Source organism: Jaculus jaculus, chromosome 7 (assembly GCF_020740685.1).
Source record: "Jaculus jaculus isolate mJacJac1 chromosome 7, mJacJac1.mat.Y.cur, whole genome shotgun sequence".
Taxonomy (NCBI): domain Eukaryota; kingdom Metazoa; phylum Chordata; class Mammalia; order Rodentia; family Dipodidae; genus Jaculus; species Jaculus jaculus.
In genome coordinates, this window is record NC_059108.1 from 111,639,158 (window position 1) to 111,664,564 (window position 25,407).

The 25,407-nt window shown below is 43.4% G+C and overlaps 1 protein-coding gene and 1 non-coding gene across 2 annotated transcripts; one reads left to right on the forward strand and one right to left on the reverse strand.

Moving 5' to 3' along the window:
• Positions 1 to 9,792: 9,792 nt before the first annotated feature.
• LOC123462163 (transcription factor 19-like protein) lies at positions 9,793 to 11,415 on the reverse strand. The gene is made up of 2 exons (XM_045154675.1): positions 11,345 to 11,415; positions 9,793 to 11,313 (listed from the first exon to the last, which is right to left on the reverse strand). Exon 2 carries the CDS (start codon positions 11,028 to 11,030, stop codon positions 10,179 to 10,181), a length of 852 nt encoding a protein of 283 aa, XP_045010610.1. The 5' UTR covers positions 11,031 to 11,313; positions 11,345 to 11,415; the 3' UTR covers positions 9,793 to 10,178.
• Positions 11,416 to 15,252: 3,837 nt separating this feature from the next.
• On the forward strand, positions 15,253 to 15,355 carry LOC123462546. The gene has a single exon (XR_006638354.1). It is a non-coding gene; the product is annotated as a U6 spliceosomal RNA (small nuclear RNA).
• The last annotated feature ends 10,052 nt before the right edge of the window (positions 15,356 to 25,407 follow it).

Consider the following 25,407-nt stretch of genomic DNA (forward strand, 5'->3'; position numbering starts at 1 on the left):
AACCTAAGGATAGTCAGGATGCTCTTATTTCCACCCCTAGATTATTGCACCGTGGTTGTGACACCCTGGTCCCCTTCCACCTGCCCCTGCCTTCACTGATACGTCTTTTGTAACTAAACCGCCCTGGGGTTTTCCTTTCTGTTTCCTGATAGGACCTAGCTGTCATTCTGTTCAATTCCACCCCCTGGTTCACATCTCACTATCTCATGTCTGATCTTCTGGCACAGAAGGCACTGAATGCAGGGTCATGGTACTTTTAGGGGTTTATGAAAATGTCTTAAATTTCTCTTAAATCAAATGGAAAAATTGACATCTGCTAGTCTGGATTGAATTTATCCTTAAACTGACTATAACACACACACACACACACACACACACACACACACACATGAACAAAAAATGACAAAGGCAAAAGTATGTAGGGCCCATGATATCATAAATGGCTCATAATAATTGATTTTCTGATTTTCATGTTATCCATCCTCAACTCCTGTTTCATCCACCACATGCATGAATGCGCGCGTGTACACACACACACACACACACACGCACACACACACTTTTTTTTTTCTTCTCCAGATTCATTCTCTACCTTTTTCATTTCCAATTCCACACCTGGGAAAGAGGTTAAGCCATAGCTTCAGCTGGGGACCCATTTCTCTGTGACAGCGCAGCTCATGGTTACACACTGACAGTTGTAAATGATTCTTTTTGGAGCTGCATGAGCCCATAGGACAGGCAGTAGCTTGCAGGGGTGGTAACATTCCTTAGTCTTCCTTTATGTGACCTGTGTTAAATGTTCTCTGGGTGACCACATCTCGTGGAGGTAAGAGGAGGCAATTGTGTTCCATTTGGAAAGCCCAGTCTGCAGAGAGATAAAGGACGCTCCGAGAGAAGACTTTCCTTGCGGTTAGGGGCGAGGGAAGCTCAGAAGGACCCGGATGCTGAGGCAGCTTCTAAGGTCTTCTCATTTCTTCAATATGATCGACTTGTTGAAAGGTCATACTTATTTTCTGAGCATCAATATTTTCCTTTTTTTTTTTTTTTTTCGAGGTAGGGTCTCCTTCTAGCCCAGGCTGACTTGGAATTCATTAAGTAGTCTCAGGGTGGCCTTGAACTCAGGTGATCCTCCTGCTACAGTCTCCCAAGGTCTGGGATTAAGCTTAATTATTTTCCTTTCTGAAGGAGTCCAAGTTATTCTGTAACATATCTCCCTCTTTCATTTCATCATAGCATGCTATCACCTTCAGGTATGTTTCTTATTTATTTGAGTCTTTGAGACAATAATGAAACCTTCCTTCCCACAATTAAGATATGTGCCACATGAGAGAAAGGGCTTTCTCTGTCTCTATATGTGTCTCTATGTATTCTCATTCCCAAAGTAAGTCTGGGATTATTCTACATCTAATATTCGGTAAATATTTGTTGAATATATGGATGATGAACATTTATTGGTACTTCATTTATTTAACAAAATAAAAAAAATGGGGCACAATACAATACCTAGTATGATAGTTTGAATGTATGGTCTCATAGACTCAGTCATTTTTTTTTTTTTTTACAATAGTTCATTCTTCTTTAATCAATGGGAACTCAGATGACTTTGGGTCATACACAGTAGGCAATCTTTTGAACTATCCTTCAAACAACAATCTCAATAAACTTTTGCCAAATATTTTAATTGGGCAATCTGCATTATTCAACCTGGAATCTCTGAACAATGAATAACTCCAACTCTGACGTGTGTGACCAGCGATGAAGTTCATGGCATGCCAGTTCTGCCTACAGATGTGCTGCTCAGTCTGGGGAACAACTACCCAAGGCATCAATTTCCCTTGCCAATTTTCTTACAATCCTGGGATATCAATAAAATCCTGTGGTTTGTAACACAACTAATTGTTCATCTATACCATGGCCCCAATGGCCTACATTTAGGGCTCCACATTACTTAGGGGCCATGTCAAAAAAAATGCAGCAAATCCAATGATCGTTTCATTCCTGAAGTTGATATGCTTCATGGTACTTGATGGGCTATGAAAATTTGTAAATTTATTGGGAGTAAAGATGAATTTGAACAGCAGGACACTCTAAGTATTCAGGCACCCTGACTTTTTTTATTATTAATTTTTTTTGTTTTTCTTTTTGTTTTAAATTTTATTTTATTTATTTATTTTTTTTAATTTTTAAATTTTTATTAACATTTTCCATGATTATAAAAAAATCCCATGGTAATTCCCTCCCTCCCCACCCCCACATTTTCCCCTTTGAAATTCCATTCTCCATCATATTACCTCCCCATTACAATCATTGTACTTACATATATACAATATCAACCTATTAAGTATCCTCCTCCCTTCCTTTCTCTTCCATTTATGTCTCCTTTTTAACTTACTGGCCTCTGCTACTAAGTATTTTCCTTCTCACTCAGAAGCCCAGTCATCTGTAGCTAGGATCCACATATGAGAGAGAACATGTGGCGCTTGGCTTTCTGGGCCTGGGTTACCTCACTTAGTATAATCCTTTCCAGGTCCATCCATTTTCCGCAAATTTCATAACTTCATTTCTCTTTACCGCTGAGTAGAACTCCATTGTATAAATGTGCCACATCTTCATTATCCACTCATCAGTTGAGGGACATTTAGGCTGGTTCCATTTCCCAGCTATTATACATTGAGCAGCAATAAACATGGTTGAGCAAGTACTTCTAAGGAAATGAGATGAGTCCTTTGGATATAGGCACCCTGACTTTTAAGAGATGGCATTCTTTCTGATGCCCCGATACAGAACAGCTGGCTCATTCCCAATGCTGGTTTCTCAAGCAGTTCTCAAGCAATGGCAGCTCCGTAGCACCCGTCTCTAGGATGAAATGGTTATTTGTTTCTCTGCTACCGCCTTCTCCTCACAGCTGTCTATTTCTAAATGCAGCTCTGCATGAGATCTTAAGACACAGGAAAAATTCAGTAAGACTTTCACATAAATCTCTTCTACTCCAGCCCAGACAAAGCTCTTAATTCTTATCATCAACCAAACCTCAGAGTCCATAGATCTTACTGCATTCAGATTTCTAAACTCTGACCAGAATAGCTCATCAAACACTGTTGACAACAACTGCATGGCTTCTTTTGGGCCAATGTTACAATTTCCTTCTGCAAATCAGTTCCAAAAGACCCAAAGCCACACAGTCATGTTTCCTATAGCAACAACTTGCGGGCACCTGTGGGTCCCTGGATCGTCCAGGCAACCGTGGAGAGCACAGTCTTGAGACCGGCCATGAGTCGCCATTTCAGAGAGAATTTTGTTGTTTCCGATAATCCTCTATGTAAGTTGATGTTGACCTATCCTGGCCCGTCTTAGAGGGTCCTTGTTCAGGTGACAGCTGTGGGTCCCTGGATCCTCCAGGCAACCATGAAGAGCAGGGTCTTGAGACTGGCCAGGCGCATGCAGAAATAACCACCTTCAGGAGGCAGTCTCAGTGAACAGCTTGATTTATTATTAGGTAAATAGGTTTACAAGCTGTTGAGAGCAGGAAGATGATCCTAAGGGGATTGCTGGCTTTAAAGGTTGCTAGCCAATGCCTAGGGATGTTCCTTCCAGCACGAAGGGAGAGAGTCAGGTGATCTACATAGAGGCAGGAAGAGGATCATAGGGGACCGGGTATGTGAAGGCTGTTGGGTGATAAGGAGTTTCCTAGGCAACTGGCCAAAAGTCACAGGGCTATGGGCAAAGTCTAAGTTCAGGTGTGCTGGGCTTGGAGAGGGAATGGCCTCCTGCAGCCCGGGGGTCCTTAGCCATGCCTGGCAGCTCAGGCCCCTCTCCTGAAGGCTCTAGCCTGTGCCTGGCAGTGCCCAACAGGCACCAAGTTTGTGTTGTAGTCACCTTCTCAATTCTTGGATCAAGCATCAGACTAAAAGCAGATTGTGGCAAGAAGGGGTTGAATTTAGGTGACAGTACTGAAGGGAAGCTTCTTGATAGTAGGGAAAGATAGTAGAGCGAGGCTGGACGTCATCTTCTTGTAAGCATCTTAAATAGATGGAAGCCTGCTGGAGAAGCTGGGTAACTGAGGGGAACAATGGTCCTTAAGGTTTTATATCCCAGACTTACTTCCTGTTCTCCTTCTGCTTCCTGGTGAAAATGTGACAGAATGATCTGTCACGCCTTCCCCATCACAATGAAGTCGAGCCCTTCAAAACCTGCTGCGGAGCGCTCTCCCTCGTGCACAGATCCACAGACCCACCATGGCCATCCCACAGGGGGGTCTCAGGAAAAGGACCTTGGCTACTTCCTCACGCTGCTCAGCCCTCAGCCTCTCAGTTTACAGTTTGCCGAGCGCTTTTCCTGGCCTCAGAAATGCCCCTGCCGCCTCCTCCGCCCCGCTGGGCTGCTGGAGAGAGACCCTGTAAAAACCACTCCATGCTCCCGCCTTTTGTTCCTCTTTTTCTTTTTTCTTTTTTTTGTTTTTTGTTTTTTTGAGGTAGGGTCTCACTCTGGTCCAGGCTGATCTGGAATTCACTATGTAGTCTCAGGGTGGCCTTGAACTCACGGCGATCCTCCTACCTCTGCCTCGCAAGTGCTGGGATTAAAGGCGTACGCCACCATGCCCGGCTTGCTCCCGCCTTTTTAAAGTTTACAGTTTCCCCCATTTTTTTTCCTTTTTTTTTTTTTTTTTTTTGTTTGTTTTTTTGAGGTAGGGTTTCATTCTAGCTCAGACTGACCTGGAATTCACTATGGAGTCTCAGGGTGGCCTTGAACTCACAGCGATCTTCCTATCTCTGCCTCCTGAGTTCTGGGATTATTAAAGACATACACTACCACTCCCTGCTCTAGACTCAGTCATTGTTTTTTAAATTTTTTCTCAATTTTTATTAACATTTTCCATGATTATAAAAAATATCCCATGGTGATACCCTCACCCCCCACTTTCCCCTTTGAAATTCCATTCTCCATCATATCCCCTCCCCATCTCAGTCAGTCTCTCTTTTATTTTGATGTCATGATCTTTTCCTCCTCTTATGATGGTCTTGTGTAGGTAGTGTCAGGCACTGTGAGGTCATGGATATCCAGGCCATTTTGTGTCTGGAGGAGCACATTGAGGAGTCCTACCCTTCCTTTGGCTCTTACATTCTTACCGCCACCTCTTCTACATTAGACCCTGAGCCTTGGAAGATGTGATCGAGATGTTACTCAGTACTCCAGTCACTTCTTTCCAGCACTGTGATACCTTCTGAAGACTCAGTCATTTTTGATTAAGCTCCCTACCTGAGCCGCTAGCAGGCAGATCCCTGCTACCAGGGGGCGTGCCACCAGGGTGGATCTGGAGTCCAGCCCGAAGGTATGTTTGCGGGCGGACCTGCGTCCAAACCTACTAGGTATGTTCATGGCAGTTTGAGCCTTGGCAGTTAGTGCATGGTGGTGTCCTTGCTGTGAGCCAGCTTCCTCCACCATTGATGGTGTGTCCTCTGGATTTTGGAAGCCTGAAATAAACCCCTTCCTCACATAAGCTGTGCCTAGTTTGTCCCAGCAACGAGGAGCCAATTGTAACACCTAGTATTTGCTATATACTTCTAAGGAGTACATGCTATTATCACACTTCCTTTCCTCCCTCCCTCCCCGCCCCCCTCTCCCCACACACATCTTTGGAAGTCCTTCTACCTCCTTAATAAGTCTACTTTCTCTTGTGCACCCCTTATCAGTATTCCCTAATAACCCCCTCTTTCTTTTGAGGCAGGGTCTCATGAAACCCAGGCAGTAGTAAACTCACTATGTAGACGAAGATGGGCAACTGAACTCCTCCTGGCTATCTGCCTGCCTTGGCTTCCTTCTTTAATAACATGCAATAAGGGCTGGAGAGATGGCTTAGTGATTAAGCGCTTGTCTATGAAGCCTAAGGACCCCAGTTCGAGGCTTGGTTCCCCAGGACCCACGTTAGCCAGATGCATAAGGGGGTACATGCATCTGGAGTTTATTTGCAGTAGCTAGAGGCCCTGGAATGCCCATTCTCTCTCTCTCTCTCTCTATCTGCCTCTCTCTCTGTCACTCTAAAGTAAATAAATAAAAATAACCAAAAAAAAAAAATTAAAAGCTGGGTGTGGTGGCGCACGCCTTTAATCCCAGCACTCGGGAGGCAGAGGTAGGAGGATCGCTGAGAGTTCGAGGCCACCCTGAGACTACATAGTGAATTCCAGGTCAGCCTGAGCCAGAGTGAGACCCTACCTCGAAAAAAAAAAAAAAATTAAAAACCATGCATTGACCTGAGTAAATATTATCATTATTCCCATTTTACAGATGGGGAAGATGAAAAATGAAGTGATTGCTAAAAGTTGTTTGCCATTAAATAAGGGCGGAGAGATATCTCAGGGGGTTAAGTGATTATTATTTTTAAAAATTTTTTTGTTTATTTTTATGTATTTATTTGAGAGCAACAGACAGAGAGAGAAAGGGGCAGATAGAGAGAGAGAGAGAATGGGTGCGCCGGGGCCTCCAGCCACTGCAAATGAACTCCAGACGTGTGCACCCCCTTGTGCATCTGGCTAACGTGGGTCCTGGGGAATCGAGCCTCGAACCGGGATCCTTAGGCTTCACAGGCAAGCGCTTAACTGCTAAGCCACCTCTCCAGCCCGGTTAAGTGATTATTATGCAAGCATGCAGCCCTGGGTTCGGATCCCCAGCACCCATGTAAAAGTTGTATGTGGTGGCACATACCTGTAATCTCAGTGCAGTGAGTTCCAGGTTCAGTGAGGGACCTGGCCTCAAAAAATAGCCTGAAGAGTGATTGAGGAAGATACCTGATGTTGACCTGTCACTTCGGCATGCATGCACACACGCTACACACGCATACACATGCACAAAACAAAAATAAGGTCATGTGCCATTAAATGGCAATCCTCAGATGGGGTTGGAGACATGGCTTAGCTGCAAAAGTGCTTGCCTGTGAAGCCTAAGGGCTGAGGTTCGATTCCTCAGTCCCAGTGTAAGCCAAATACACAAGGTGATGCATGCATCTGGAGTTTGTTTGCAGTGGTTAGAGGCCCTGGAGCACACACTTTCTCCCTACCCACCCTCAGATCAATCAATCAATCAATAAAATATTTAAAAAATGGGAGCTAAATTTAAATCTTCAACCTTTTTTTGTCCCCTACCCCTGGCTCTCAACACCATGCTTCAACTTAACTATGGCCAATGACCCCAATTTACAGATTTTCTTTTCTATTGATTTATTTTTGTGGTGCTATGTATTGAAATCAGGGCCTTGTACATGCTAAGCAAATCCTTTATCATTGAGCTCTAACTGTATTTTCCTACTTAGGCTTTATTTATTTATTTATTTATCTTGAGGTAAGGTCTCACTCTAGCCCAGGCTGACCTGGAACTCACTCTGTAGTCCCAAACTGTCCTCAAACTCACAGCAGTCCTCCTACCTCAGCCTCCCAAATGCTGGGATTAAAGATGTGTGCCAGTATGCCTGGCCCTGTTTATGGGTTTATGCGCACATGAAAAGAAATTCTAATTTTTTAAAAATTATAGTCTTTAATAAAACTATTATATTTAATAGATGCCAATAAAGAATTCTATTTTAAAGTTTATTGATTATATTTTAGTAGTTACTAACTTGTTACCAATAACAATTAGGCAAGTATTTTAATTTTGAGGAGACAGTCCTTAGGCATTGACCTGGGAAGGCACTGACCTTAACAGTTTTCATGATAACGTTCACAAAGCCTGTATACCATCTCTTCCACAATTGTCCCTGAGCTTTGGAGGGTACAATAGAAATGTCTCACTTAGTGCTGAGGGCATCACTGCCACTTTGTCTCAGTACTTTGATGAATTTTGAGCCTTTCCAGTGGTCACTGCCATCTGAAAAAAGCAGCTTAGAAATTCTTTTCTTTTCTTTAATTTTAATTGTTACTACTTAGAAACTTTGTATGTAACATCATGTGTTGGTACCATTCCCGTCCTCTCTGCCCTCATTCCACCGAGGGCCTTCCTCAGTGGGGTCACTGGTATTTACCATGAGGTTGTGGGTTATGAGAGCAGCCGTCAGCCATTGTGGGGGGTGGGCAATACTTCTGGATACTTCTTCCCGCCCTGTGGCTCTTTCAATCCTTCAGCCCCCTCTTCTGCAATTGTTCCCTGAGCGTTGGCCAGTGTGTTCTAAGTCCACTTTAGGGTTGAGCTCTCAGCAGGTTCTGGGTTTCTGCTTTGGTACCTTTTGAGTGTCCTCAGTGTCTGTCTCCTTCACCCTGGCACAGATTGTCAGGCTCGCTGTGAGGACAACACGCCACTTAACCTGCCAGTTCCTCTGTGGTGTCACCTGGACCCTGGCTGAAGTGCAAGAGGCCGCTCTTCTCGTGCTAGGCAATTGACAAACTTTTCTTGTCATATTGATGGATGTTGGTTCTCCTGGTTCTCATTGCCTTCTGTAAAAGAGAAAAAAGACTCTCCAGCGGAGAGTGAGAGCAGCATGGGTTAAAGGGGATAAGCATAGTTAGTTAAAAGACATTTTGATGGGTGTAGCCTCTCTGGCTACACCCCGTGACCATTTTTGGAGTAGACTCCAGCAATTCTCCTGTCTCTGCCTTCAGTGCTAAGGTTACACACATGCTTGGCCACAGCTGGCTTTAAGGGTACACTCTTACCCACTGAGCCATCTCCCCAGCCCCGTTACCAACTCTGAAACATTTCTACAGTTGAAGAAAAGCATAAATATAAATTCTAAGGAGAACCAGGTATGGTGGTACACGCCTTTAATCCCAACACTCGGGAGGCAGAGGTAGGAGGATCACCATGAGTTCGAGGACAGCTTGGGAGTACAGGGTGAATTCCAGGTCAACCTGGGCTAGAGTGAGACCCTACCTCAAAAATAAATAAATAAATAAATAAATAAATAAATAAATAAATAAATTCTAAGGAGTAAATAGCCAGTTGGCGGAATTGAGAGGGTTCAGCTTCTATTTCCTTGTCTTTATAATCATTGCTTATTTAAAATCTATTCTTTGTATACATGAGTATATAGAAAAATGAAGGTGAGAGACAAACCACACCTTAAGCAAATGCCATGATTTATGGTTATTATGAACTTTCTTTTTAAAATTATTTTTATTTATTTATTTGGGAGAAAGAGGGCAAGAGAGAAAAAGAGAAAGACAGGGAGAAAATGGGCACCCCAGCACCTCCAACTATTATAAATGAACTCCAGACACATGTACCACCTTATGCATCTGGCTTATGTGGGTCCTGGGGAAGCAAAACTGGGTCCTTTGGCTTTGCAGGCAAGTGCCTTAATCATTAAGCCACCCCTCCAACTCTGAACTAACTTTCAAAATTAACTTGTGTAAGGCTGAACAGATGGCTCAGCAGTTAAAGCATTTGCCCCCAAAGCCCAAGAACCTGGGTTCAATTCCCCAGTACCCATGCACAAGGTGGCTTATGCGCCTGGAGATTGTTTGCAGTGGCTGGAAGCCCTGGTGTGCCCATTCTCTCCCTCTCTCTCTCAAATAAATAAATAATAAAAATATTTTTAAAAAATTAACTTGTGTAAATGAACTCATGTGCGTTGGGGTCAGTGTATCTGTTTTCCAAGTCGACCTGCATGTAGAATGCAATGCTTAGAAAAGTCTGGAAAATATAACCAGGGAAACTCAAAGTGTACACCTGCATCATGAAAACCTCACAGTATTTAGAACTCCGAGAATATTCTTGTGGGGAGGAGGACTTTATTTCTGCTATTGCTCAGAATGGTCAGACCTGATAAGGCGCTAACTAGAGGATTGGCATGGACTTTTTTTTTTTTTTTTTTCACAGGTGAAGCTGTTCTTTATTTGGAAATAAAAAGCAAAGGTCTGAAAAAAGCCAGGACACTGAGATCATGGTCAACTGCAGGGACAGGACTAGCCACGGCGGTGTGAGGATGTCTGGGGGCTGTGCTGTGTTTTCCCAGGATGCTTCAGGTGATGCCATTCAAGATCATGACTAGAGGTGCAGGTGTAACTCAGTGGCTTAACATGTTGGTTTCAGCAAAAACAAAAAAACCATTAGGACTCCCTCTAATATCTTCCTAGGCATGGCTTCTGGCCACAGATTTCTATGGCAACAAGAATTTATAACTTGTAATTGGGAATTTCCAGCTCACTGGTAACTTGCTGGCAATGGCAACATCTTCGGTAGAAAACCATCTTCTATCATCTTTGCCATGAGGGCTCCAGCCCTGAGTCAGTGTCCACAGGAGTGGACCTTTCCCTGTGGTCATTACCTCTGGGTGTCAGTGGGGTTTTCATGCGAAGTTTCTTCCTGGGCTCCATGAGGACTGGAAGGGGGCCCATGGGAGCCTCACTCTCATCATCCAGTTCTGCCAGCACTCGGTGAGCAGATTTCCTTCGGTTTCTTGAGGGTGGGGTAGGTACAGCTCCCACTTCTCCATGTGGGGTGGGACCAGGCAGGCTCTGTGGCTTAACCCCACTGCGGGAGAAGGTGAGGGGCTGGGGCCGGAGCTTGCTGAGGCTGCCAATGGAGTTGAGGATCAGTGTGGCCTTGGGGGCTGGGGAGAGGGTGCTGAGGGGCCGCTGAGGCGCCCCCTGTGGGGGCAGCATAGGCTGAAAACCAGCCCCAGCTTCTCTAGACCTAGGGACAGTAATGGCAGCGAAGTCCTGAGGTTTGACCCGGACTTGTTGAAACATGAAGTAAAACTCTGAGGAGCTGGCTCCTGCAGGCCCTTCAGGGCCAAAGGTCAAGAGATCACCATCACTCAACTCCAGTCTGTGTCCCCTTGGGAGTCGGACATTATTGACCAAAGTCCCATGGCTGCTGTGGTCCTCCAGGCTGACCCTCCAGTCATCACCTTGGCGCTCAGCATGCAGCTCTGCATGGACCCCAGAGATGAAGCCAGGCTCCTGCTGAGGCCTTAGGGCTACATCGCACAAATCAGCCCGGCATCCCAACCGATAGGTGCAGCCAGCTCCAGTTGGGGGATGGAAGGTGTAGAGATCACCGCCCCGGCCTCCCCCTATACGCAGCAGCTGGAAGCAGGGCAGCATGGGGGGGTGTCCCACCTCTTCCACTTCAAGGGTTCATCACTTTCCACTCCTGAGCCATGCACCTCTCTGGCTCTACTGTGTTCAATTCCAGCTTTGAGCACTGCCCAAGTAGTCAAAATTCAGAACGCAGGCAGCCTCTACTAGAAATGGCAAGGTTGGCTGTTCAACAAATTTGCATCTACAGTTTCTGGAAGGCCCTGAAGCGATGCAAAAACTGGAACACACCCTGTCTTAATTGAGCTGGACAGTCATGCCACGGAGCATCCTAGGAGCCTCCAATAATCTGGCTTTCTCCCTCCCAGTTTCAGATCTACCCGCTCAGCATCGTCTTCGAGAAGTCTCCCTCCCGGAAGGCTGCATCCCGGAGTTTCTCCGTCTGCACCCGCACCCGCGCCACCGTTTGACAGCCAGCGAGGATTGGCATGGACTTTGTTTTCACTTGGGTTTTCATCTCTCTGAAGACAGCCTCGGTGCCTGAGGGGTAGGGGTGACTGTCCCTTGACACCTTGGGTCCCTTACAGCTTTGCTTTGTAATGTTCTATTCTATTCTATTTGTGTCCTTTGGAGTATAGCTTTCAGAAGTCCACATCATATTTCTCTCCCCACCCCATCTCTTTTATAATGATGCCTCTTCTCAGTATATCAGAAATCTTACTTTTGTTTAGTAATTCTGAATTATTTTTTACCCACAAAGCTGTATACAGCTTGATAAGAACTAGACCTGTAGATAAATGCTGATTTGTATTTAGCATGTATTTGTATATCAGTTTTAAAAAGGAATAATGCCTTCTTTTTTTAAAAAAAATAAGAATGAAAGAGATTTAATAGATGCATGTAGCCACATTCCAGACAATGTTTTTTTTGTTCGTGTTTGTATTTGACAACAATAGAAGCCAATTTATCAAGCTCTGTTTCTTTCATGGAGGTGTAAAGTAAGAATCCTTCACAGGAGAGGATTTCCTCGTATTTCCTCCTTCTGGTGAATGAGTATACACGAATATTTTTATGCATTTATCATTTTTGTAAAGCTGGTACCCCAAATAGAGCCCAGGCAGCATTATACTATTCATGGATTTTATTTTTATTTGATGCTATTGTATTTTTCTCTATACAAAATTAATTCCTCTATACTATCTGAATGTGTGGGTTTTTTTTTTTTTTTAATCAATTAGCTTTTGCTGGGAAAATCTTTTCCTGTCTAATATAGAATAATGATTTTTTTTATTTGTCAAGGGGGTTATTAATAAATGCCACCAGTGGGGTTAGAACATTCTCTGGTGTTTGATTTAGGGGAGCAAGGGGATTGTTAGAAATCCTAGCCAAACTGAACCATAATTAGAGAGAAAATGTTAGCAATTAGAGCTATACATTAGGCTTTAATTTACTACCATGGAAAAGTCAAGGGTGGCATTTCGATTCCATTTTTAGGTGCAGCCAGATGGATTGCTCATTACAGGATAATTTCCGCCAACCCTCTGCATTTCTCAGGGTAACAGAGCAGCTGAGAGCACAGCGCAACAGCCCAGCGGCTCCGACTTTATTTTATTTCTGGTGGTGGTACAGCACGGGATAGGAGGCTGAGCAGTGATCAGTTTCCTGTATAGTCATTGACAAGATTGGGAATCTGTTTCACGTGCTGAATAAATTTCAGGCCAAGAGAGTATTCTAGAAATGTAAGCATTATAAGTATTTTGCTTCTGTCTTGTACTGACATAGCTCAACGATCTTTAAACATTTCTACTTTTTTTTCCCTAGTGACAAAAATGATTATTATGGAGCTATTGCTTTTTAAAAAATATATTTTTAATTAATTAATTTATTTATTTAAGAGAGAGAGAATAGGCACACTAGGGCCTCCAGCCACTGCAAATGAACTCCAGATGCATGTGCCCCTTTGTGCCTCTGGCTTGCGTGGGTTTTGGAGAGTATACCAGCATCCTTTGGCTTTGCAGGCAAATGCCTTAACTGGTAAGCCATCTCTCCAGCCCTAGCTATTGCATCTTTAAAAATATTCTCAAAACATAATGATATAGCTGTAATCTAATTCTATTTTAAGTTCAGAAAATAAAAAATCTTCTACATATATGAGGTGATATATTTATAAGATGTGAGGTATGCTTTTTCATTTTCCCTTTTTATTTTACAGTCAAATATCAGTCCTTAAATGTCCTATCCAATTTTTCTTTTATGACCTTTTTTTTTTTTTTTTTTTTGGTCGACACAGTGGCACACACCTTTAATCCTAGCACTAGGGAGGCTGAGGTAGGAGGCTCACCATGAGTTCAAGGCCACCCTGAGACTACATAGTGAATTCCAGGTCAGCCTAGGCTAGAGTGAAACCCTACCTTGAAAAAAACAAGAAAAAAAAAAAAGAAAGAAAGAAAATAATTTTTTTGGCCATAATGTTAATTACTACCTAAAATAATTGTATTTATTTTAGGATTAGCAGGGGTTTGTTTTCTTGTTGAAAATATCTAGTTACTTTGTAATATAATGTGAAAAAATCAGTCACAATTTTCTTTGATTATGAAAATATAATTGAAGGTACAATTATTTTTTCTCTTTTTGTTTATTTATTTATTTATTGAGGTAGGGTTTTACTCTAGTCCACACTAACCTGAAATTCAATATGTAGTCTCAGGGTGGCCTCAAACTCATGGTGATCCTCCTACCTCTGCCTCCCGAGTGTTGGAATAAAAGACATGCGCCATCATGCTCAGCTTTATTTATTATTATATAATTTAATTCATTTATTTGGTTTTTCGAGGCAGGGTCTCACTCTAGCTCAGGCTGACTTGGAATTCACTATGTAGTTTCAGGGTGACCTCAAATTCAGGGTGATCCTCCTACCTCTGCCTCCTGAGTGCTGGGATTAAAGGTGTGTGCCACCATGTTTGGCCCTTTATTTTTATTCTTAATATTTTATTTATTTATTTATTTATTTGCAAGAAGAGAGAGGGGGAGAGAGAATGAGCACACCAGGGTATCCAGTTGCTGCAAACGAACTTAAGATACACGTGCCACTTTGTGCATCTGGCTTATGTGGGTACTGTGGAATTGAACCTGTGGTCGTTAGGCTTTGTGGTAAGTGCCTGAACTGTTGAGCCATCTCTTCAGCTCTAGTTGTTTTTTATTTTATTTTATTTTATTTCATATTTTATTTTGTGATGTTGGTGATTGAACCGAGAGCCTTATGCATGCTGACAAGTACTCTACCATTGAGTTGGATCCCCAGACATCTTTTCTTCAACATTTTGTTTGAGACAGGGCCTTACTAAGTTGTCCAGGCTGGTCTTGAACTTGCCACGCTCCTGCCTCAGCCTGAAGGTCTGTGCCCCAAGGGGCCTGGCACCTTTTTTTAAAAAAATATTTAATTTAATTTAATTTATTTATTAGAGACAGAAAGAGGGAGAGAGAGATAAAGTGAGAATGGGCATGCCAGGGCCTTTAGCAACTGCAAATGAACTCCAGATGCATGAGCCACCACGTACCTCTGGCTTACGTGGGACCTGGAGAATCGAACCTGGGTCCTTAGGCTTCACAGGCATAGGCCTTAACCATTAAGCCATTTCTCCAGCCCGGGCCTGGCACCTTTATTTATTTATTTATTTTTATTTTTAAAAATTTATTTATTTGAGAGCGACAGACACAGAGAGAAAGACAGATAGAAGGAGAGAGAGAGAATGGGCGCGCCAGAGCTTCCAGCCTCTGCAAACGAACTCCAGATGCGTGCTCCCCCTTGTGCATCTGGCTAACGTGGGACCTGGGGAACTGAGCCTCGAACCAGGGTCCTTAGGCTTCACAGGCAAGAGCTTAACCGCTAAGCCATCTCTCCAGCCTTATTTTGTTTTTAAGGTAAGGTCTCACTCTAGCCGAGGCTGACCTGGAATTCACTATACAGTGTGAGGATGGCCTCGAACTCACAGTGATTCTCCTTCCTCTGCCTCCCAGGGCTGGGATTAAAGCATGCACCACCACACCCAGCTTACCTTTATTTTTTTTATTGTGGTAAACTACACACACACACACACACACACACACACACACACACACACACGTAGTTTAATCATTTTTAGATATACAGTTGAGCAGAATTAGTACAATAACATGCTTGACACTGTCTATCTCTAAATATGTTAATCTACCTGAACTGAATTTCTGCACTCACTGAGCAAGAACTCCCCTTGGCCTACTCTTTCCTTGTATAGAAGACACATATAGATCACTTTGGCAGCACATGTACTGAAATTGAAATGATACAGACATGAGTAGCCTGGTCCCTGCAAAAGGATGGCAAGGAAATTCATGATGTGTTTCTTATTCCTTTATCTGTTAAAATTACATATATATTGTTGCTGTTTTGAGGTAGGGTCTCACTCTGGCTCAGGCTGACCTGGAATTCACTATGTAGTCTCAGGGTGGCCTTGAACTCACGGTGATCCTCCTACCTCTGCCTCCCTAGTGCTGGGATTATAGGTGTGCGCCACCACGCCTGGCTTATATATTTATTTAAAATATTGAAACACAGTTTTGAAGGCTGAACCTCCTCACTCAAGTCTTGTCTGGCGTCTGCTACTCCCATCTGTGAATGACACTTCAGACAAGAATACGGCTGACTGGAAGGGCTGGCTTGTTTCGTCCCAGGACAAGTTTACCGCCAAGGAAAAGATCCAGTTTTTCCATGGACAACCCAGTTGGAAAGCAGCTATGCAGGGCTGATTTGAGTCAGCACTTAATTTTATGTTTACATAAATGCTGACACAGCAGAACTAAAAATACCTGCATCTACCATGCAGTACAGAATGTTCAATGGCTATAAAACTTGGGCAACTGCATATCCTAAATGCTTTCCTTAAACTAAAGATCATAAGAACCAGGAGAAGTTTCTTGTAGTTCAGGTATTAATGGGCTTAAGCCAAAGTTTCCCATGTTTCTCCCCAGTACAAAAATCCTACACTTTTGGGCTGGGGAGATGTCTTAGCAGTTAAGCGCTTGCCTATGAAGCCTAAGGATCCCAGTTCGAGGCTCGATTCCCCAGGACCCACGTTAGCCAGATGCACAAGGGGTGCATGCATCTGGAGTTTATTTGAAGTGGCTGGAGGTCCTGGCGTGCCCATTCTTTCTCTCTCTCTATCTGCCTCTTTCTCTGTTGCTCTCAAATAAATAAATAAAAATTTAAAAAATTCTACTTTTGCCAACTGAAACAATGCCATATATGTGTGTGTGTGTGTGTGTATATTGTTATTATTATTTTTTTGGTTTTTCGAGGTAGGGTCTTACTCTGGTCCAGGCTGACCTGGGATTAACTATGTAGTGTCAGGGTGGCCTTGAACTCTCCATGATCCTTCTACCTCTGCCTCCCAAGTGCTGGGATTAAAGGCATGCGCCAATGCCATAATTTTATAGCAGTGTTACAATTGCTTATTTTTCATAAAATCCATACCATATAAACAAAATATTACTAAACTCTTGGATTTCAAATGATTTGATGGCAAAACAAACTCTGCTTAAATTTCCAGTTTGTCTAAGGCATGTTCTTTCCTTTTTTAAATAGCATCTTTGATGGGCCTTATGTTTTTTAACTTTATGTTTATTTATTTGAGAGAGAAAGAGGTATAGAGGGGGAGAGAGAGAATGGGCACTCTAGGGCCTCCAGCCACTGCAAACGAACTCCAGACACGTGTGTCCCTCTGTGCATCTGACTTACATGGGTTCTAGGGACTCAAATGGAGGTCCTTTGGCTTTGCACGAAATACCTTAACCACTAAGCCATCTCTCCAGGCCTACTTTTCTTTTTTAAAAAAATTTTTTAGGGCTGGAGAGATGGCTTAGCGGTTAAGCGCTTGCCTGTGAACCCGGTTCGAGGCTTGGTTCCCCAGGTCCCACATTAGCCAGATGCACGAGGGGGCGCACGCGTCTGGAGTTCGTTTGCAGAGGCTGGAAGCCCTGGCGCGCCCATTCTCTCTCTCTCCCTTTATCAGTCTTTCTCTCTGTGTCTGTCGCTCTCAAATAAATAAATAAAAAAAATTTAAAAAAATTTTTTTTTATATTTTATTTATTTATTTGAGAGAAAGAGAGAGAGAAGAAGAGAGGAAGAGGCAGAGAAAGAAATAGAAGAAAAGAGAGAAAGAATGAATGCTCCAGGGCCTCTAGCTTCAGGAAACCAACTCCAGCCACATGAGCCACCTTGTGCATCTGGCTTATGTGGGAACTGGGGAATTGAACCTGATTCCTTAGGCTTTGTAGGCAAAGGTCATAACCATTAAGCCATCTCTCCAGCCCCTAGTTTTGTTCTGTAAAATATATTTTTGTGTGTGTGTGTGAGAGAGAGAGAGAATGAGTTATGGACTTACCAGTGCCTCCTGCTATTGCAAATGAGCTGTAGACACATGTGTCTTAGTGTATGTGTGGCTTTATGGGGATACTGGGAAATTGAGCCCTGGGCCAGCAGGCTTTGCAAATGGGCATCTTTTACCTCTGAGCTATCTCACAAGCCCCATTTTCCCATTTCCTTTGATTTCTTCCATTCTCGGCTTCCGTTTTTGCTCTCTGAAATCTGAGTGAGAACTTTTTTTTTTTTTTTCCTTTTTGTAAGGGTCTCTTGTACTCATATATCCCAGGCTGGATTTGAACTTGCTACTTAGCCAAGGATGAACATGACTTTCTGATCCTCCTGCCTCCCCTTCCAGAGTGTTGGAATTACAGGCATGTGTCACCAGGTCTGGTTTTATGCAGTACTGGAGACTCAACCCAGAGCCTCAAGCTACCAACTGAGCTACATCAACCCAAATGACAGCTTTTGTGTGTGAAGTGAGAGACGCGGCGATCCAAAGATTAACATGACTTCTTTGTTATCTTAGAAGAGCTCACTCCAGTAGGTTTCACATGTGAGTCCGATTCTTGTGCTACTGAACCACATAGTATTTTGAGCTCGGGTCTAGGTTCGGAAAGAAAAGTGTCCAGATCAAGTAGTCGCCTTGTCATGTCTGCCTGAGGCCTGGACATGGATGACATGGCCCGTGAGTTATGCCTTTGCCAGTTGTTAATCCAAGAGAGCCACGCTCGTTCCAGCTTCATTTTTAGTTCCCTATCCAGTCTGCCATCAGGTTAAGGTCACTAAAGAGTGCTTTGTCCCTCTAGAATAGCTTACCTTCCATTTTCCAGGGTCCACCAGATCACTCTGTCCAGTTCACCACGACCAAAGCAGCCTGCCTCTCTTGCCCTCTCGGCCCTCCTTCTTTTCCCTCATTGTCTCCCTAACCCTCTTCTCTCTTTCTTCCCTCCAAGTCTTGTTGGAGAAGGACATGAAACCATTCTGATTCAGTTCACCTGGCTCTTAGCCCTGTTCTCTAATCCTTTTATTAATCTCTTGGAGACGCACCAATGAGTTTCCTACATTGGTTATTAAAAACTTTCTTCCTATTTTTGAAACTCGCTGCTTCATTCCCCTCCCTCATTCTCTCAGAAGATCATCTTGCCTGCAGCTTTACTGAGAAGTTCAAGGCCATCTGTAATCTCCTTCAAGTCTGTTTCTTAATCGTTTCATTTTCCTTATCCATTGCTTCCTCTGCTCTTGTGTCAGCCCGAGAAACGTCTGTTCTCAATCCATGCCGAGTCCAGCACCGCCAGGACGGTTCTCTGTGAGCTGTGTTTATAGTTCCTTGAAACCCTAAATCCCCCATCACAACTGTAGTTTTGGAAAAGTAATTCAATAAAACAAAGAAATTAACCCCAGAGTTGACTATTGTTAATATCGGCATATCTTGCTCACCCTTCCTTCCTTCCTTCCTTCCTTCCTTCCTTCCTTCCTTCCTTCCTTCCTTCCTTCCTTCCTTCCTTCCTTCCTTCCTTCCTTCCTTCCTTCCTTCCTTCCTTCCTTCCCTTTGTGTGTGTGTGTCCTGGTAAAAATGAAGTTATAGACCAGTGTTCGCCCTGGCCCTTGTCCTCCTGTTTTCCTTACCTTCTCAGAAGGAATGTGGCTGGGAGTTGCCATGTGTTCTTTCAGGGCAGTAAGTACACTTGTGGCTCTACAGAACTCCTTCACAGCGTCCTGTGGAGAGTCTAAGCAGGTATTTAATGCTCATACCTACTTTTGCTCCTCTCTGCAATGTTTCTACCTTCTCCCTGTGCAAGGATATATAAGGGCTCTGAGGGAGGGTTTTCTTATTTTCTTTTTTAAAGAAAACCTGGTCCAGAATCCTCAGCAACTGGAATAGCACTTGGTGTATGCATTCCATGTATACATAAATGAAGTAATTTAATTCATTTTAAGTGCTATGGAGTAATCAACTATATGAAGATACCATCTGTGAGTTCGAGGCCAGCCAGAGACTGCATACTAAATTTCAGGTTAGCCTGGGCCAGAGTGAGACCCTACCTCAACAAACAAACAAAATAAGAAAGAAAGAAAGAAAGAAAGAAAGAAAGAAGGAAGGAAGGAAGGAAGGAAGGAAGGAAGGAAAAGAAAAGAAAAGAAAAGAAAAGAAAAGAAAAGAAAAGAAAAGAAAAGAAAAGAAAAGAAAAGAAAAGAAAAGAAAAGAAAAAGAAAAAGAAAATAGAAGGAAACTAGGCATGGTGGTGCATGCCTTTTAATCCCAGTACTCAGGAGGCAGAGATAGCAGGATCACCGTGAGTTCAAGGCCAGCCTGAGACTACATAGTGAATTCCAGGTCAGTCTGGGCTAGAGTGAGACCTTACCTAGAAAACAGAAAACAAACAAATAAATAAATATATTTAAAAAAAAAAGAAATAGAAAGCTTTGAGAGGAATTAAAAGACAGGCATGAACCAAGTAATCTCAGCACTTTGGAGGTAGAGGCAGGAGAAGTAGAAATTCAAGGTCACTTTTTGCTACATAGTGAATTTGAGGTCTACCTGGGCTTCAAAAGGCCGTCTCAAAAACAAACAAACAAAAAGAGGTATTTGATATCTCTGTCTGATCTTCTAATATATATGTCTGATAGGAATTAAAAACACCACAATCTTTTTTTTTTTTTTTAATTTTTTTTTTTTTTTAATTTATTTGAGAGCGACAGACACAGAGAGAAAGACAGATAGAGGGAGAGAGAGAGAATGGGCGCGCCAGGGCTTCCAGCCTCTGCAAACAAACTCCAGATGCGTGCGCCCCCTTGTGCATCTGGCTAACGTGGGACCTGGGGAACCGAGCCTCGAACCAGGGTCCTTAGGCTTCACAGGCAAGCGCTTAACCGCTAAGCCATCTCTCCAGCCCAAAAACACCACAATCTTTATGGAAGGATTTAGGCAAGGTAGCTGAAATTACAAACCAATTTACTATTTAACTTCTGATCCAGCAGTCCCAGTGGCAGAACTGCATCTGAAGATATACTTGCCTGTGAAAAAGAACATATAGTTAAGGTGTTCCTTGCAGTGTTTACGAGGGCAGAATGTTGGAAGGTACTCATATATTTATCAGCAAGCCCTTAAGCTCTGGTACAGCTAACACAACAGAAAAAGCCATTCAAAAGAATGAAGACATTTTCTATGGGAAGACCTGTTGCTTCTTCTTCCTTTTTTATTTTCCTAGGTAGGGTCTCACTCTGGCCCAGGCTGACCTGGAATTCACTATGCAGTCTCAGGGTGGCCTCAAACTCACAGCAATCCTCCTACCTCTGCCTCCTGAGTGCTGGGATTAAAGGCGTGTGCCACCATGCCTAGCACCTTTTGCTTTTTTAAAAAGAATTTTATTTATGTTTTTATTTGAGAGAGAGAGAAAGTAAAAGAGGCAGCGAGAGATAGAGAGAGAGAGAGGGAAGGAGAATAGGGGTGCTCAAGGCTGCTAGCCACTGCAAACAAATTCCAGACGTATGTGCCACCTTGTGCACCTGGCTTTTCATGGGTACCGGGGAACTGAACCCGGTTCCTAAGGCTTTGAAGGCAAATACCTTAATCACTGAGACTTCTTTCCAGCCCATCCCTTTTCTTTGAAACTAGGTCTCATGTGACCCAGCCTGGCCTTCCTTGAATTTGCTGGTGACTTTGAGGGTGACTTTGAATTTTAGATCCTCCTGCCTCCTCCTCCTTCTTTTTTTTAGAGAGAGAGAGAGAGGAGAGAGAATGGACACGCCAGGGCCTCCAGCTGCTGCACATAAACTCCAGACACATGTACCCCCTTGTGCATTTGACTTACATGGGTCCTGGGGAATCGAACCTGGGTCCTTTCAGCTTCTCAGACAAATGCCTTCACCACTGAGCCATCCTTCCAGCCCCTGCCTCTATCTTCTGAGTGCTGGAATTACGAATGTGTGCCACAGCACCCAGTTTATGCCGTGCTGGGGATTGGACCCAAAGCTTGCTGGATGGGGTACTGTTATCAACTGAGCTGCACCCTCAGCTCAAGATCTTTTGAGTATATTGCTAAGACAAAAAATATGGGATATAGAATGACTTATCTATTATGATATTTTAAAAATATTTTATTTATTACCTGGCCGATTAGCTCAGTTGGTTAGAAGGTGGTGCTAAAAATACTTTATTTATTTATTTTTATTTACTTGAGAGAGACGGGGGGAGAGAGGGGGAGAAAGAATGGGCATGGTAGGGCCTCTTGCCACTGCAAATGAACTCCTGACGCATGTGCCACCTTGTGCATCTGGCTTTACGTAGGTACTGGGGAAGAGAATCCTGGGCTTTAGGCTTTGTAGGCAAGTGCCTTAACTGCTGAGTCATCTCTCCAGCCCTATTATGACATTTTAATGAGAAAGGATGAAGATAATGCCTATATATATTTTTTGTTAAAGAAAACTCAAGAGAATATTTATGTATTTATTTATTTTTGCAGTGCTCTGTAGGATCTGGCCCATGCTAGGTAGACATGCTACCATTCAGCTATATCTTCAATCCTGACTTTACCTTATTTTAAGATGGGCAAATTATCTGGATAGGCCTCAAACTTGCTATGTAACTCAAGCTGTTGATCGTCTTGTAATCTTCTTGCCCCTGCCCCCTGAGCAGCTGATATTACCAGCTTGCATTACCACAGTCGGTCCGAAAAATATTCCAAAACCCGACGACGATGCCTCCTGAAGGAAGTCAATAGACACAGGATGACTAACCATCACTGCTCGCTATAGATAGTCTAGTTTAACACTAAGAATCCTGGGAAATCAGGGTGCTTAGTCACCCTGGGAGGAAGATAGTCAAAGGAGCAACATCTGTCAGTGTATACCATTCTATATTTTTATTTACTTAAATAATTATTTATTTACTTAAAAATTTATTTATTTATTTTATGTGCTTGCATATAGGTACACAAGGGTCTCTTGCCACCACAAGGGAATACCAGACGTTTATGCCACTTTTCATTTATTTATTTGAGAGAGAAAGAGGAAGAGAGAGAGAAAGAGAGATACAGAATGGGCACACCAGAGCACCTAGCCACTGCAAATGAACTCCAGACACATGTGCCCCCTTGTGCGTCTATCTGCCTTTATGTGGATACTGGGGAATCGAACCTGGGTCCTTTGGCTTTGCAGGCAAGTGCCTTAGCTGCTAAGCCATCTCTCCAGCCTCTTGTGCTACTTTTTTTTTTTTTAATTTTATTTATTTATTTGAGAGCGACAGACACAGAGAGAAAGACAGGTAGAGGGAAAGAGAGAGAATGGGCGCACCAGGGCTTCCAGCCTCTGCAAACGAACTCCAGACGCGTGCGCCCCCTTGTGCATCTGGCTAACGTGGGACCTGGGGAACCGAGCCTCGAACTGGGGTCCATAGGCTTCACAGGCAAGTGCTTAACCGCTACGCCATCTCTCCAGCCCTTGTGCTACTTTTTATATCTGGCCTTACATGGGTGCTGGGTATTCAAACTCAGGCCAGAAGGCTTTGCAAGCAAGTGCCTTTAACCACTGTACCACCTCTCCAGTGCCATTCTTTTTATTTTTTCCTCCTTACAGGCGTGTCATGGAGCAGGACATGGTGGCGCACACCTTTAGTCCCAGCACTCAGGAGGCAGAGGTAGGAGGATCCACCCTGAGACTACATAGTGAATTGCAAGTCAGCCTGGGCTAGAGCGAGATCCTGCCTTAAAAAAAAAAAAAAAGTGTCATGGAGCCAGGCTGGCTTCATGTAGATAAAGATGGTTTTGAACTCTTGATTCTCCTACATCTACCTCCCAAGTGCTGGGATTATAAGCATAAACCATCCTGCCTAGCTTTATAATAATGTTAAAGAAATCATTCATTCCCTTTTACCTTTAATAGAGCAACATTAGCTCAAGTACGGTTTAAGGCCCTTATGTAGTCTAGAATAGCTCTGTCTAGTGAACAAGATGTGGCTTTTTATGTTTAATTGCAACTGAAATAAACTGTTTAGTTCTTCAGTCCTAGAAATTGAATCCAAGCACTTCATCGTCGGGTGAGCAGTGGCCATCACATTGGAGCGTGCGCTATTCTAGAGCATTTTCAACACTACAGAACATGCTATCGTGCTATCGGAAGGACTGGATTAGAAGCCCATAGGTATCTCTCTCTCTTCTTTTATTTTTATTTATTTATTTATTTTTTTCTAGGTAGGGCCTCACTCTAGCTCAGGCTGACCTGGAATTCACTATGTAGTCTCAGGGTGGCCTTGAACTCACGGCGATCCTCCTATCTCTGCCTCCCAAGTGCTGGGATTAAAGGCATGCACCATCATGTCCGACTTTTTTAAAAAAAAATCTTTTTCTTTATTTACTTGAGAGAGAGAAATAGGGAGAGAGAAAGAGAGACAATGGGCACATCAGGGCTTCCAGCTGCTGTAAACAAACTCCAGATGCATGTGCCCCCTTGTGCGTCTGGCTAACTTGGGTCCTGCGGAATCGAACCTGGATCCTTTGGCTTTGCAGGCAAACACCTTAACCACTAAGCCATTTCTCCAGCCCAAGAGTTTTTATAATAATAATTATTGTAATTTAAAACAAATATGTTGAGCCGGGTGTGGTGGTGCACACCTTTACTTTAATCCCAGCACTCGGGAAGCAGAGGTAGGAGGATCACTGTGAGTTCAAGGCCATCCTGAGACTACAGAGTAAATTCCAGGTCAGTCTGAGCTAGAGTGGGACCCTATCTCAAAAAAACAAACAAACAAATGAACAAACAAAAACAAATATGTCAGTTTCTGCTTTTATCTCCATTCGTAAACATCACGTTTCCTTCTGCCCTCAACACTGAGTTGTAGGTATTACTGGAATATTTTTTGAGGCAGAGTCTACCTCTAGTTCAGGCTTACCTGAAACTCACTCTGTAGCTCAGGCTGGCTTTGAACTCATGCAATCCTCCTACCTCAGCCTCCCTAGTGGTGCGACTATGCACATAATTAGACTATTCTGGACCTGGAGTCAAAGGCAAGCCTGATTCCCAGCCTATTCAAATAACTCTGTTATATGTACTTCTTGTTTGACACAAGATGGCCTCAGTCCTAGAAGATGGAATTATGGATGACCTCTATACTATAACTCTTTGCAGCTAAAACAACTAGAGATAAGGTAACTCAAATCTTACTTTTTGGGGTTTGGGGATAGGGGGAAAGCACCTGGGGATTGAACCACATGTTCTACCACTAAGCTATACATCTAGCCCCAAATCTTGCTTTTTTAAAATATATTTTAAATATTTCATTATTTATTTATTTGACAGAGAAAGAGGGGGAGACAGATATATATATATATATATATACAGAGAGAGAGAGAGAGAGGGATTGGGGAGGGGGAGAAATGGGCGTGTCAGGGCCTCCAGCCACTGCAAACGAACTCCAGACATGAGCGCCCCCTTGTGCATCTGGCTAACGCGAATCCTGGGGAATTGAACCTGGCTCCTTTGGCTTTGCAGGCAAGTACCTTAACAGCTAAGCCATCCCTCCAGCCCCACAAAGCCAAAGGACCCAGGTTGGATTCCCCAGGACCCACGTTAGCCAGATGCACAAGGGGGCGCACACGTCTGGAGTTAGTTTGCAGTGGCTAGAGCCCTGGTGCACCCATTCTCTCTCTCTCACCTTTCTCTGTCAAATAAATAAGTAAAAAGAAAATGAGTGTTACCTCTAATAAAATAAAATAAAATGAAATAAATTTACCCAGGCGTGGTGGTGCACTCTTTTAATCCCAGCACTCAGGAGGCAGAGGTAGGAGGATCGCCATGAGTTCAAGGCCACCCTGAGACTACATAGTGAATTCCAAGTCAGCCTGGACCAGAGTGAGACCCTACCTCGAAAACCCAAAAACAGTAATAAATAAATAAATAAATTCAGCTATGTGTTTGCGTGTGTGAAGTGGGCAAAGAGGAGGTACGTGAGTCTTCACTGTTGCAGTTGAATGCATGTCCAACTTTATGTGGGCGGCTGGGGAATTGAACCCAAGGCTGTCATGCTTGTAAGCAAGCACCTCTAACTTC